We start from the raw sequence: 15,306 nt of genomic DNA on the forward strand, positions 1-15,306 counted from the left end.
GCTGCACATGGTGGTCACACTAGATATTAGCTGGTGGCCATTAGCAGAGGTCGCACTACATTAGTGCGAAGGTTGCAGTAATACAAATACATGATGTGTAGGACTACAATTGCTCACAACTGTGTCTATGACGCTTGTACAGACGTTATTGCGACCTCTGGTCATTAACCTCTTAAGCACACAGATGTCAGCCGTTTAACCCCTTCCATGCCGCGGTCTGTTGTGGCAGCGAGTGATGGTTACCATGGCAACCGGACACCTTCACAGGCTTCCGGGTGTCCATGGTGCTGATCAGACTTCTGCTAAAGGCAGAAGTCTGATCAGACTAGGTAAAGTGAAAATGAAGTATTCTACAGACATCAGACCCACTGGATCTTCAAGAACCAAGTGGGTCTGGGTAGAAAAAAAAAAAAAACACACATTTATCACTGATTAAAAAAAAGAAATTCCCTACACATGTTTTATATCACCGCGTCCATAACTACCTGATCTACAAAACGGTCATGTTACTTTCCCCGCACAGTAAACGCCATAAAAAATAAAAACTATGATGGCATTTTGCCCACCTTACTTCCCAAAAAAGGTGATAAAAGTGATCAAAAATGTTGTATATATGCCTAAATAGTACCAGTCACCTCATCCCGCAAAAAATGAAAAAATTAGCCCCTACATGAGACAATGGCCCAAAAAATAAAAATAACTCTCAAACTAAAACATTTTTTTGTTTTAAAAATGCCTTTTTATGTTAAACGTAAAAATAAAAAAATAAAATAGAAAGTTGACATATTAGGTATTGCCACGTCCGTAAGAACATCTGGATAGATCATCAGCATCTGATCAGCTGTTTGAGAACGCTGCGGCCTTCTCGCTGTTTACTGCCGGCCCAGTGAAGTCACGACTCATATCAACTTGCCTGGGCGGGGCTAAGCTCCATTCAAGTGAACAGAGCCTAGTCGCGCCTAGGCAAGTTGATACTAGTCGTGATGTCACTGGGCAGGCGGTAAACAGTGAGAAAGCCACGGTGCTGCTGGAGAGCCGCTGCCTTCTCAAACAGCTGATCGGCGGGGGTCCCAGGTGTCGGACCCCCGCTGATCAGATGCTGATCTATCCAGAGGATAGAGCATCAGTTTAAACAAAGTGCAGAACCCCTTTAAAGTGCCTCTGATTAACCCCAAATAAAGTTCAGCTGCTCTAGTTGGTCTTTCCTGAAATTTTCTTAGTCGCATCCCACAGCAAAATCCATGGTCCACAGAGAGCTTCCAAAGCATCAGAGGGATCTCATTGTTAGAAGGTATCAGTCAGGTGAAGGGTACAAAAGAATTTCCAAGGCATTAGATATACCATGGAACACAATGAAGACAGTCATCATCAAGTGAAGAAAATATGGCACAACAGTGACATTACCAAGAACTGGACGTCCCTCCAAAATTGATGAAAAGACGAGAAGAAAACTGGTCTGGGAGGCTATCAAGAAACCTACAGCAACATTAAAGGAGCTGCAGGAATATCTGGCAAGTACTGGCTGTGTGGTACATGTGACAACAATCTCTTGTATTCTTCATAGGTCTGGGCTATGGGGTAGAGTGGCAAGACGAAGGCCTTTTCTTAAGAAGAAAAACATCCAAGCCAGGCTACATTTTGCAAAAATACATCTGAAGTCTCCCAAAAGCATGTGGGAAAAGGTGTTATGGTCTGATGAAACCAAGGTTGAACTTTTTGGCCATAATTCCAAAAGATATGTTTGGCGCAAAAACAACACTGCACATCACCAAAAGAACACCATACCCACAGTGAAGCATGGTGGTGGAAGATTTGGGGCTGTTTTTCATTAGCTGGAACTGGGGCCTTAGTTAAAGTATAACTGTCTTTTTTTTTTTTGGCGTATTAGATTGTGGTGATTAATATCTCCTCGGTGGCCCTATTTCAACTTTTCACTGTGTATTCAATAACCCCTTAATTCCACAGTTTTGTTACCTCTACTGCCTATTTTTACCTCTGCTTAAAATCAGGTTGCTATGCAGGTCGATGGACGGAGGACGCAGTGCAAGGTCACATTACTGACAGCCAGGGACTGTAAGTAAATGATTAAAGCCAGGTCCTCCCCAGCAGCTGATAACAGTGCCTGGGCTGTGTGCACTTCTCCCTGTCCCTGCGCTTGGCAGATGCTCCCTCACTCAGCAGAGCTGGAGAAGGCAGAGTTGAAGCAGCGCAGACCAGGAAAGGGAGATGCAAATTAACCCGAGATGAGTCCTGTCCCTGACTCATCTCACATACAGGACTCATCTCAAGTTAATTTGCATATGTATCAAATAGTTTTTTTTACACAATAAAAGCACACAGAGCTATGGGGACTGGGTATTGCGGATGTGCTAGCGGCCATCTAGCAGCCCATGTCCTCAGCTCTATACACAAAATCCAGGTGACAGGTTCCCTTTAAGACTACTTTCACACATGCGGCAGTGTGATCCGGCGGACAGTTCCATCGTCATAACTGGTCGCCGATTCCGCCGATCTGCCGCTGACTGAAAGCGTTTGTGAGACGGCTCCGGATCCATCTCACAAATGCATTGCAAGGACGGATCCGCCTCTCTGCTTGTAATGGCACTAATACATTCCTATGGGAAAAAATGCCGGATCCGGCATTCAGGCATGTCTTCCGTTTTTTTTTCGCCGGAGATAAAACCGTAGCATGCTACAGTTTTATCTTTTGCCTGATCAGTCAAAACGACTGAACTGAAGACATCCTGGTGCATCCTGAACGGATTACTCTCCATTCAGAATGCATTAGGATAAAACTGATCAGTTCTTTTCCGGTATAGAGCCCCTGTGACGGAACTCTATGCCGGAAAAGAAAAACGCTAGTGTGAAAGTACTCTAAAGGTACTTTCACACTTGCGGCAGGATGGATCCGACAGGCCGTTTACCCTGTCGGATCCATCCTTCCGCTATTTTGCCGTGCCGCCGCTCCGTCCCCATTGACTATCATGGGGACGGGGCGGAGCTCCGGCGCAGTACGGCAGTTCGCGGTCAGAGGCCGCCGGACTAAAAAGTCGGAAATGCAGGACTTTTAGTCTGGCGGCCTTTCGCCGCGCACTGCGCCGGAGCGCCCCCCCCCCCCCCCCCCATTATAGTCAAAGGGGACGGAGTGGCGGTCCGGCGAAATAGCGGAAGGACGGATCTGACAGGGTGAACAGCCTGTCGGATCGGTCCTGCCGCAAGTGTGAAAGTACCCTAAGCTAGAAGGAATTATGAACAGTTCCAAATACCAGTCAATATTGGCACAAAACCTTCAGGCTTCTGCTAGAAAGATGAACATGAAGAGAAACTTCATCTTTCAGCATGACAACGACCCAAAGCATACATCCAAATCAACAAAGGAATGGCTTCACCAGAAGAAGATGAAAGTTTTGGAATGGCCCAGCCAGAGCCCAGACCTTAATCCGATTGAAAATCTGTGGGGTGATCTGAAGAGGGCTGTGCACAGGAGATGCCCTCGCAATCTGACAGATTTGGAGTGTTTTTGCAAAGAAGAAGTGGGCAAATCTTGCGAAGTCAAAAATGTGCCATGCTGATAGACTCATACCCAAAAAGACTGAGTGCTGTAATAAAATCAAAAGGTGCTTCAACAAAGTATTAGTTTAAGGGTGTGCACACTTATGCAACCATATTATTTTATTTTTATATTTTTTCTTCCCTCTACCTAAAAGATTTAAGTTTGTTTTTCAATTGAGTTGTACAGTTTATAGGTCACATTAAAAAGGTGGAAAAAGTTCTGAAATGATTTACCTTTGTCTCATTTTTTTACATCACGGAATCCTGACATTTTAACAGGGGTGTGTAGACTTTTTATATCCACTGTGAGTATTAAAGGACTGAGGGCACTGGAGGTCTGATGACATTTTATAAAGGAAAACATTCTTTTTTTTTATTAGTTTTTTTCTTATTAGAGTACTTAATTAATCGATAGATTACTTAATTACTAAAATAAACACAATACAATTTTTGTGCTAGAGCTCACCGGAATAAAGCCCAGCCTGCTACACCACCTAGCCGCTGTAATATTATACTCAATAAATGGCCGGCTTCTCATAAAAAGCATATATTAATTTATTATTCAATATATCCTGCCTAAACATATATACTTTTATATTGTAAGCTTACAATTTTTGACCACTGAAGAAGAAACCACGCTGATTTCAAAACGCGTTTGGTGAATAGAAGATTATAGCGATATACATAGAGCTGAAAAACTTGAACCAAGAATGAATACTAGGACTGCAACAATTAATCAACATTATCGATTATAATCGATAACGGGATTCGTTGTCAACGAATCCCGTTATCGAATAATCGGCCGATTCGTTGATATGCAGGCTGTCAGGCTCTATGCCTGCGGGTCCTTGAACTTTAAATCACTGCATCTTCGTTTACCTTACAATGAAGCTCCAGTAACAGGCAGAGCGGGCAGCGGCGTAACGTCACTTACTCACGTGACGCGCATGCTCCGCCTGCTTCATTCATAAAGTAGGCGGAGCATGCGCGTCACGTGAGTAAGTGACGTTACGCTGCCGCCTGCTCTGCCTGTTACTGGAGCTTCATTGTATGGTAAAAGAAGATGCGGTGATTTACGCTGGGTTCACACCTGAGCGTTCTGAAAGGAGCGCTCTGTATGCGCGATTGTACCGGCGCTTGCAATCACGCATACAGAGACAAGCGAACGCCCATTGTCGCACGTTCCCGAAAGTCTATGTACGGGAACACGTGACAAGACGCCCCAAAGAAGCTCATGTACTTCTTGGGGAGTCGGGCGTTTTACAGCGCGATCGTACGCGCTGTAAAACGCCCAGGTGAGAACCATTGGTTTCTCCTTGTTGAGTGTTTTACAGCGCGTAGGAACGCGCTGTAAAACACTCAGGTGTGAACCCAGCCTTAAAGTAAGTTACAGCCAGTTAAGGAATAGTCTACTGCTGTGAGCGGCGGGGCAAGGGCTGTTATGGGGGGGGGATCTGTGGATGACACTGTTATGGGGGGGATCTGTGGATGACACCTATGGGGGGGGGGGGGGGGGGGGGGTCTGTGGATGACACCTATGAGGGGGGGGGGGGGGAGATCTGTGGATGACACCTAGGGGGGGGGGGGGGGAATCTGTGGATGACACCTAGGGGGGGGGGGGGGGGGGAATCTGTGGATGACACCTATGGGGGGGGGGGGAATCTGTGGATGACACCTATGGGGGGGGGGGGGGGTGGGGGGGGGGGGGGGGGGTCTGATGCTGTGATGCACCTATGGGGGGGGGGGTGGGAAGGCTGTGCTGGACCCTGTTATGGGTGGGGTGACTGTGATGACCCGTTATGGGGGGGAGCTGTGGATGACCCGTTATGGGTGGGGGGAGCTGTGGATGACCCTTATGGGTGGGGGGAGCTGTGGATGACCCCGTTATGGGTGGGGAGCTGTGGATGACCCCGTTATGGGTGGGGAGCTGTGGATGACCCTGTTATGGGGTGGGGGGAGCTGTGGATGACCCTGTTATGGGTGGGGGGAGCTGTGGGATGACCCTGTTATGGGTGGGGGGAGCTGTGGATGACCCTGTTGGGTGGGGGGAGCTGTGGATGACCCCGTTATGGGTGGGGAGCTGTGGATGACCCCGTTATGGGTGGGGAGCTGTGGATGACCTGTTATGGGTGGGGGGAGCTGTGGATGACCCTGTTATGGGTGGGGGGAGCTGTGGATGACCCTGTTATGGGTGGGGGGAGCTGTGGATGACCCTGTTATGGGTGGGGGGAGCTGTGGATGACCCTGTTATGGGTGGGGGGAGCTGTGGATGACCCTGTTATGGGTGTGGGGGGAGCTGTGGATGACCCCGTTATGGGTGGGGAGCTGTGGATGACCCCGTTATGGGTGGGGAGCTGTGGATGACCCCGTTATGGGTGGGGAGCTGTGGATGACCCCGTTATGGGTGGGGAGCTGTGGATGACCCCGTTATGGGTGGGGAGCTGTGGATGACCCCGTTATGGGTGGGGAGCTGTGGATGACCCTGTTATGGTTGGGGGGAGCTGTGGATGACCCTGTTATGGGTGGGGGAGCTGTGGATGACCCTGTTATGGGTGGGGGTAGCTGTGGATGACCCTGTTATGGGTGGGGGGAGCTGTGGATGACCCTGTTACTGGGTGGGGGAGCTGTGGATGACCCTGTTATGGGTGGGGGAGCGAACTGTGGATGACACCTGTTCTGGGTGGGGGGAGCTGTGGATGACCCTGTTATGGGTGGGGGGAGCTGTGGATGACCCTGTTATGGGTGGGGGGGAAGCTGTGGATGACCCTGTTAGGGTCGGGGGAGCTGTGGATGACCCTGTTATGGTGGGGTGGAGCTGTGGATGACCCTGTTTATGGGTCGGGGGAGCTGTGGATGACCCTGTTTTGGGTGGGGGGAGCTGTGATGAACCCTTGTTATGGGGTGGGGGGAGCTGTGGATGACCCTGTTATGGGTGGGGAGCTGTGGATGACCCCGTTATGGGTGGGGAGCTGTGGATGACACTGTTATGGGTGGGGAGCTGTGGATGACCACTGTTATGGGTGGGGAGCTGGATGACACGTTATGGGTGGGGAGCTGTGGATGACATGTATGGGTGGGGAGCTGTGGATGACACTGTTATGGGTGGGGAGCTGTGGATGACACTGTTATGGGTGGGGAGCTGTGGATGACACTGTTATGGGTGGGGAGCTGTGGATGACACTGTTATGGGTGGGGAGCTGTGGATGACACTGTTATGGGTGGGGAGCTGTGGATGACACTGTTATGGGTGGGGAGCTGTGGATGACACATATAGCATAAGATGCTATATAGTGCCATCTGCAGATCCCCTCCATAACCGTGCCATCCGCAGATCCCCCCCATAACCGTGCCATCCGCAGATCCCCCCCCCATAACCGTGCCATCCGCAGATCCCCCCCCCATAACCGTGCCATCCGCAGATCCCCCCCCCATAACCGTGCCATCCGCAGATCTCCCCCCATAACCGTGCCATCCGCAGATCCCCCCCCATAACCGTGCCATCCGCAGATCCCCCCCATAACCGTGCCATCCGCAGATCCCCCCCCATAACCGTGCCATCCGCAGATCCCCCCCCCATAACCGTGCCATCCGCAGATCCCCCCCCATAACCCGTGCCATCCGCAGATCCCCCCCCATAACAGTGCCATCCACTGAACCCCCATTCACAATTTGTTTTAATATGGCCTTTGAACACAATTTTTCAAGTAAAATCATATAAACCCCCTTTTTTTTGTCATTTTGGTGTTTTTTCCTGATTAATCGATGAAATTATCGACAACTAATCGATTATTCAAATAATCGTTAGCTGCAGCCCTAACGAATACACGTGGCCACGGAACACAGTTGGAGTCTCAACACCCCCAATTTGCATGCGTTAAGAAGTGAGTGCCGACCCTGGCGCAGGGACACATCGTGTCATCCATCGGTCTGGAAGCAAAATAACTACGCATGGATGAACTGCTAACATTAACACCAAATCAGCATATCGGGAGTCTGGTAAGCAGAACGACAATGCATTATACCTGGTTTTGGTGCACAGCTAGTACGTGATATATACAACAAGACTATATTATAACAGCTTAGACCGTAACCTTGGGCAAGATTCACACCTGAATATCAAATGTTCTGAAACAGTGCGTGAGCTCCGCACTAGGAACATATAGAGGGACCGTGGCTGTATACTATTTTTAGTATTAGTAGTTATATATGCAATGATTTTGTGTGATGATAATGTTATTATTGTTTTATTAAGTATATAGGGATATTGGTATGTTTAGGTAGGATATGTTGAATAATAAATTGATATATGCTTTTTATGTGAAGCCGGCCATTTATTGAATATCTAATTACTAAAATAATAGATAGCTTCAGCCCTCACTGTTCCTATTAATGTGAGGCACATGGAAGTACTAAGACCAAGTGCCTCACATTAATACAGGTATACAGCATGAAGGACATACCTGTAGGCCCCTTTCACATGAGCGAGGTTTCCGCGCGGGTGCAATACGTGATGCACTGCACCCGCACCGAATACTGACCCATCAATTTCAATGGGTCTGTGTACATGAGCGTTGTTTTTTCACGCATCACTTCTGCGTTGCGTGAAAATCGCAGCCTGTTCTATATTCTGCGTTTTTCACTCAGCCCTGGCCCCATAGAAGTTAATGGGGGTACGTGAAAAACGCATTGCATCCGCAAGCAAGTGCGGATGCGATGCGTTTTTCACTGATGGTTGCTAAGAGATGTTGTTTGTAAACCTTCAGTTTTTTTATCACGCGCGTGAAAAACGAATCAAAACGCATTGCACCCGCGCAGAAAAAAAAACTGAACAGCTGAACGCAAATCGCAGACAAAACTGACTGACTTTGCTTGCAAAATGGTGCGAGTTTCACTGAACGCACCCTGAACGCATCCGGACCTAATCCGTCACGCCCGTGTGAAAGGGGCCTAGAAACTGCAGAAAGCTTCTCCTGCAGATTCTTCGTTACTTGGAAGGATAAATGACCTGAGATGATGTCATTGCCCTGTGGATGTGACTGGTGACATGGCAATGACATCAAAGGTCCTTTAACCCAGAGCATAGAGCACTGCAGTGAGTTTCTTTCTCCCCAACATTGCCCCATCGGCCACTCAGCATTTTCATTGGTGGCAATGGACGGCTGCGTCACAGTGGGGAGGGACGCTCTCCCTCCTTCTCCGCTGTGCGGCTCAGCGCGCGCTATGTTCTCTAATAAGAAAATATACTATGCTGCGCAGTAGCACAGCCCAGTATCGAAAAAAATGCCAATCCCGGTATTATATCGAACCAGGTGAAATAGCATTGAATAAATATCCAAAGTTCTATACCCGATGCAAACCTAGCGGTCATAATAATGTGACAAGACTGTGTACATTATATTATTATTGGTCATTGCAATGCTATCTGTGATGATAATGAGATGACTGTTGAAAAGTGATCTCTAGAGAACAGGAAGTGCCAGCATATTATTTGGCCTAGTGGCCAATGGGAAAACTCCCAAAATGGACAATAAGAATTGCACAGTGATGACTGTACTAACTGCGCCAATGTCATCTACAGAAAAGCAGTACTACCTGTGCCTAGGTCATCTACGGTAAGTACTATCTGCACTTATTTGCCCTACAGAAAGGCAGTACTATCAATGCCTAAGGGTACTTTCACACTAGCATTTTTCTTTTCCGGCATAGAGTTCGGTCCTAGGGGCTCAATACCGGAAAGGAACTGATCAGTTTTATCACCATGCATTCTGAATGGAGAGTAATCCGTTCAGGATGCATCAGGATGTCTTTAGTTCAGAGTCACTGAACGGCATTTTGGACGGAGGAAATACTGCATTAATTTACATTGAAAGGTATTAGTGCTAAATCCGGCATTGCGGTAAAAAAGTGAAAAAAATATATATATGACATTCGGAGATGGATACGTTCTTGCAATGCATTTGTACAAATACTGTCCGTTTGCATGCAGATTGCAGGATCACTCTGCGACAAGTGTGAAAGTAGCCCAAGTCACCTACAGTAAGGTAGTACTACCTGTGCCTATGTCACCTACAGTAAGGTAGTACTACCTGTGCCTATGTCACCTACAGTAAGGTAGTACTACCTGTGCCTATGTCACCTACAGTAAGGTAGTACTACCTGTGCCTATGTCACCTACAGTAAGGTAGTACTACCTGTGCCTATGTCACCTACAGTAAGGTAGTACTACCTGTGCCTATGTCACCTACAGTAAGGTAGTACTACCTGTGCCTATGTCACCTACAGTAAGGTAGTACTACCTGTGCCTATGTCACCTACAGTAAGGTAGTACTACCTGTGCCTATGTCACCTACAGTAAGGTAGTACTACCTGTGCCTATGTCACCTACAGTAAGGTAGTACTACCTGTGCCTATGTCACCTACAGTAAGGTAGTACTACCTGTGCCGGTCACCTACAGTAAGGTAGTACTACCTGTGCCTGTCACCTACAGTAAGGTAGTACTACCTGTGCCGGTCACCTACAGTAAGGTAGTACTACCTGTGCCGGTCACCTACAGTAAGGTAGTACTACCTGTGCCGGTCACCTACAGTAAGGTAGTACTACCTGTGCCGGTCACCTACAGTAAGGTAGTACTACCTGTGCCGGTCACCTACAGTAAGGTAGTACTACCTGTGCCGGTCACCTACAGTAAGGTAGTACTACCTGTGCCGGTCACCTACAGTAAGGTAGTACTACCTGTGCCGGTCACCTACAGTAAGGTAGTACTACCTGTGCCTGTCACCTACAGTAAGGTAGTACTACCTGTGCCTGTCACCTACAGTAAGGTAGTACTACCTGTGCCTGTCACCTACAGTAAGGTAGTACTACCTGTGCCTGTCACCTACAGTAAGGTAGTACTACCTGTGCCTGTCACCTACAGTAAGGTAGTACTACCTGTGCCTGTCACCTACAGTAAGGTAGTACTACCTGTGCCTGTCACCTACAGTAAGGTAGTACTACCTGTGCCTGTCACCTACAGTAAGGTAGTACTACCTGTGCCTGTCACCTACAGTAAGGTAGTACTACCTGTGCCTGTCACCTACAGTAAGGTAGTACTACCTGTGCCTGTCACCTACAGTAAGGTAGTACTACCTGTGCCTGTCACCTACAGTAAGGTAGTACTACCTGTGCCTGTCATCTACAGTAAGGTAGTACTACCTGTGCCACCTACAGTAAGGTAGTACTACCTGCGCTTATGTCACCTACAGTAAGATACTACTACCTGCCCTCATGTCATATACAGTAAGGCAGTACTTCCTGTGCTTATGTCACCTACAGTAAGATACTACTACCTGCCCTCATGTCATATACAGTAAGGCAGTACTTCCTGTGCTTATGACACCTACAGAAAGACAGTCTGTCATCTACGATAAGGCAGTACTAACTCTGCCTATATCATTTACAGAAAGGTAGTACTTACTACCTGTGCCTATGCCACCTACAGAAATACAAATGCTGTCCGTTTGTGGTGCTCATTGTATATGAACCAAGAAGATTAGTAGGAACAAAGATCTATCCAGAGCAGCCATTATCCACTGCCATATACCCAAGATCTGAAAGGGTGGCGAGTTGGATCAGGTGGGTTCCCTTTTCCTTGATTTGAACGTCTTTGGATCTTCAGAGGTAGAAGCCAGTTCCGGCTCGTAAGATGTCTTCTCCCAAAAATGTCAGATTTCAAGCAACAGTGAGAGCCAACAAGGTGCCATCATCTGGTTTCTTGCTACTGAGCAAGTGAGGAGCAACTGACAGAAACCGATCTGGAATTGGGCAATCTCCAGAAGTGGGAATCACCACATGGGATTTCAGCCGGTTACTAGATCCTGACAGATCATCAATTTTGCCAGGATCCAGCAACAGCTTGCTGTTTACGGGACTCTTCCATGGCCTCTAAACTTTTATAATGAAAGAAAACCTAAATCTGTCCAATCTTTGTTGACCAGGCGGCTGATTATCTCCACCCCCTCCCGAAGTAAGGCTAGCACGCTGGGGCTGACAGCTGTCCGTCTGTCCATCCTGGTCAGTCTAGTAAAAGCTATAGGACTGGCAGCCAAGTCCTGTCTACATCTCATGGAGCTTCTCTCCTCCAGATGGCCCTGGCAGCACTGCCAAACTGCTGGAGAGCAAATCGTTCCCCAGACTGTCCAAATGGAGGAGTCAACAGCGCCACTGCTAGGCCTGCTGGGGGTCGTAGTCCGCCCAGTGCTCCTGCTGGCGATGACAGGTGGCGCACAGATGACAATGGAGCACACAATGCAGTGGTGCACCCGCACTACACGGGAGAAGGGGCTCCTTACCTGTTTGCGCATGACATTCATCACTCCCATAAAACTCGCCAGCAGTTTGGCTTCTTCCCGGGCGGCGAATTTCTTCTCGGTTTTCTTCTTGTTGGGGTTTTTCTCTGCGCCCTGCGCAGCCATTCTCTTCCGGTCCCTCAGCCCGCCAGCGCCGCTGCCCCGCCAGATGTCTCCTCACCGGAACCCAACCCGAGCCGCTACCGTCAATAACAGGAGGGCTGCGAGAGCGGCGAGGTGTACAGGCCCCGGAGGACGCCACGTGATTGGTTGCTGAGGACGAGGCCAGAACACACAACAACACAGAGGCTAAACAGCAGAGCAGCGGAGGCCCCGCCTTCCCCGCCTGACGTCACGGGCAGGGCCCCGTCTCTCTCCAGGGACAGGGTCCGCTCACATGCATCGAGGAGGGGCTGTGATGGCTAATGTTTACATGTGCATAATACAGGAGGGCGGGGCCTGGCGGGTCAGGGGCGGGGCAGTGGTTATGGGATATGGCTGGATAATGTACGATAGGACGTATTATATCAGTAACTGACAGGTGGTAGTTATCATTACTGGCTGAGATCGCGGCCTTTTACCGTCTGATGGGGATGATGTTACACAGACATCATTAGGTCCCACAGCAAAAAGAGCTCAGGCAAATGTGACACTTTCTCATCAGCTTAAAGGGAACCTGTCACCAGGATTTTGGGTACAGAGCTGAGGACATGGGCTGCTAGATGGCCGCTAGCACATCCCCAATACCCAGTCCCCATACCTCTGTGTGCTTTTATTGTGTATAAAAACCGATTTGATACATATGCAAATAAACCTGAGATGTGTGCTGTCCCTGACTCATCTCACGTACAGGACTCATCTCAGGCTAATTTGCATATGTATCAAATCAGGTTTTTTTACACAATAAAAGCACACATAGCTATGGGCACTGGGTATTGCGGATGTGGTAGCGGCCATCTAGCTACAGACATGTGAATGGACCCTAATAGGACATGTTCTATCTTTGAACGGAAATACGGAAACGAAAGGCATACGGAGTACCTTCCTCTTTTTTTTGCGGATCCATTGAAATTAATGATTCCGTATATACTGAAGTGAGACATCTCCTTTAGGCTCTATTCACATGTCCGCAATTTCGTTCTGCATTTTGTGGAACTGAATTGCGGACCCATTCATTCCTATGGGGCAGCATGATGTGCTGCCCGGCCACGGAATTGCGGATCCGCACTTCCGGGTCCGCATTTCCATTCCGCAAAAAAATAGAACATGTCCTATTCTTGTCCGCAATTGCGGACAAGAACTGGCATATTCTATTAGTGCCGGCAATGTGCGGTCCGCAAAATGTGGAACGCACATTGCCACTTTAAGTGTTTTGCGGATTCGCGGCTCCGTGTATCCGCAAAACACGTTGCGGACGTGTGAATGGAGCCTTAATGTCCACCAAAACTTTATAACAGAACTAAGGTTTGGAGATCCAATTTTCCGACATAAAGGGAGCTCTGGATATCCCGTGGCTGTGTGAGTCTATCTATAGGGAGCGCCCCCTACTGGAACCTGGTGTAAGCTGAAAATGGCACAAAGTTGGGCCTGCCATTTTCAGACGGTTTTTAAGTCGATCCTCTGGCTCCTGCAGCCACCACAGCGGTGAGCTCCGTGCATGTGGGATACCATGAGATAAGTCAGCAGGAATGGACAATTCCTTTAAACTATCTCCTTTATTAATACACTTTAAAAATTAATCTGCAGGAATAATAAAAATAAAAAGTATAGCATTATATCCTAGCAGTAAGGCCTCGTTCACATTTCCATGTCAGTTTGACGTGTGCCCGTTATTTGCCCTCCGGGTGTCATCCGTATTCCATGGGCACTGCTAGGATGAATATTATTTTCCAGAATATTTTCTTCCACTGGTCCGTGACACGCTGACAGAACATGGATGCCGTTTGTCAGTGTTTTTCATGGACCCATAGACTTCGATGGGCGTGTTTGGACCTCATCACGGACCAAAGAAGTGCATGTCTCTGTGATTTTAACATTGACCTACCGTACGTATAGCGCACATCTGTGAGAAACGGAAATGTGAACGAGGCCTTATCTGTGTCCCAGGGATGTATATTCAATTCCACCTCCCCCTGACAGCTGGGATATAATGCTGTATTTAAAAATATTTATGAAGATTCATGTTAAAAGTATATTAATAAAAGATATTTTAAGTGAACCACGACCATTATTGTCCCTTTCCCCAAATGTGTTACATGATGATTGATTATCACATTCTGGCCAATCATGCACACAGTCACATTCTTTATCATTGCGTTTTGCTGATAGCATACTGCCCCACCCCTGGTCCCCCTCTCACACAGTATCTGACCCCCCTCACACAGTACCTGACCCCCTCCCCTCACACAGTATCCGGCCCCACCTCTCCCACAGTACCTGACCCCCTCCCCTCACACAGTATTTGCCCCCACCTCTCCCACAGTACCTGACCCCCTCACCTCACACAGTATCCGCCCCCACCTCTCCCACAGTACCTGACCCCCTCCCCTCACACAGTATTTGCCCCCACCTCTCCCACAGTACCTGACCCCCTCACCTCACACAGTATCCGCCCCCACCTCTCCACAGTACCTGACCCCCTCCCCTCACACAGTATCTGCCCCCACCTCTCCCACAGTACCTGACCCCCCTCCCCTCACACAGTATCCGGCCCCACCTCTCCCACAGTACCTGATCCCCCCACACACAGTATCCGGCCCCCCCCTCACACAGTACCTGACCCCCTCACCTCACACAGTATCCGCCCCCACCTCTCCCACAGGACCTGACCCCCCCCACACACAGTATCCGGCCCCCCCTCACACAGTACCTGACCTCCTCCCCTCACAAAGTATCCGTCCCCCCCCCTCACACCGTACCTGACCCCCTCCCCTCACACAGTATCCGCCCCCCACCTCTCGCACAGTACCTGACCCCCCACACACAGTATCCAGCCCCCCCTCACACAGTACCTGACCCCCCCTCCCCTCACACAGTATCCGCCCCACCTCTCCCACAGTACCTGACCCCCCTCCCCTCACACAGTATCCGCCCCCACCTCTCCCACAGTACCTGATCCCCCCACACACAGTATCCGGCCCCCCCTCACACAGTACCTGACCCCCTCACCTCACACAGTATCCGCCCCCACCTCTCCCACAGGACCTGACCCCCCCACACACAGTATCCGGCCCCCCCTCACACAGTACCTGACCTCCTCCCCTCACAAAGTATCCGTCCCCCCCCCTCACACCGTACCTGACCCCCTCCCCTCACACAGTATCCGCCCCCACCTCTCGCACAGTACCTGACCCCCCACACACAGTATCCAGCCCCCCCTCACACAGTACCTGACCCCCCCTCCCCTCACACAGTATCCGCCCCACC

The 15,306-nt window shown here is 49.2% G+C and overlaps 1 protein-coding gene across 1 annotated transcript in view; it reads right to left on the reverse strand.

Annotated features, from left to right (window-relative positions):
• The window catches only part of KLHL7 (kelch like family member 7), a 63,007-nt gene extending 50,778 nt beyond the window's left edge, over positions 1-12,229 (reverse strand). The window contains exon 1 of the mRNA XM_044293222.1: positions 11,884-12,229. Coding sequence (XP_044149157.1) covers positions 11,884-12,006 — 123 coding nt within the window. The 5' untranslated portion in view covers positions 12,007-12,229. The remainder of the gene's footprint in view (positions 1-11,883) is intronic.
• Positions 12,230-15,306: the final 3,077 nt, after the last annotated feature.

Source organism: Bufo gargarizans, chromosome 5 (assembly GCF_014858855.1).
Source record: "Bufo gargarizans isolate SCDJY-AF-19 chromosome 5, ASM1485885v1, whole genome shotgun sequence".
Taxonomy (NCBI): domain Eukaryota; kingdom Metazoa; phylum Chordata; class Amphibia; order Anura; family Bufonidae; genus Bufo; species Bufo gargarizans.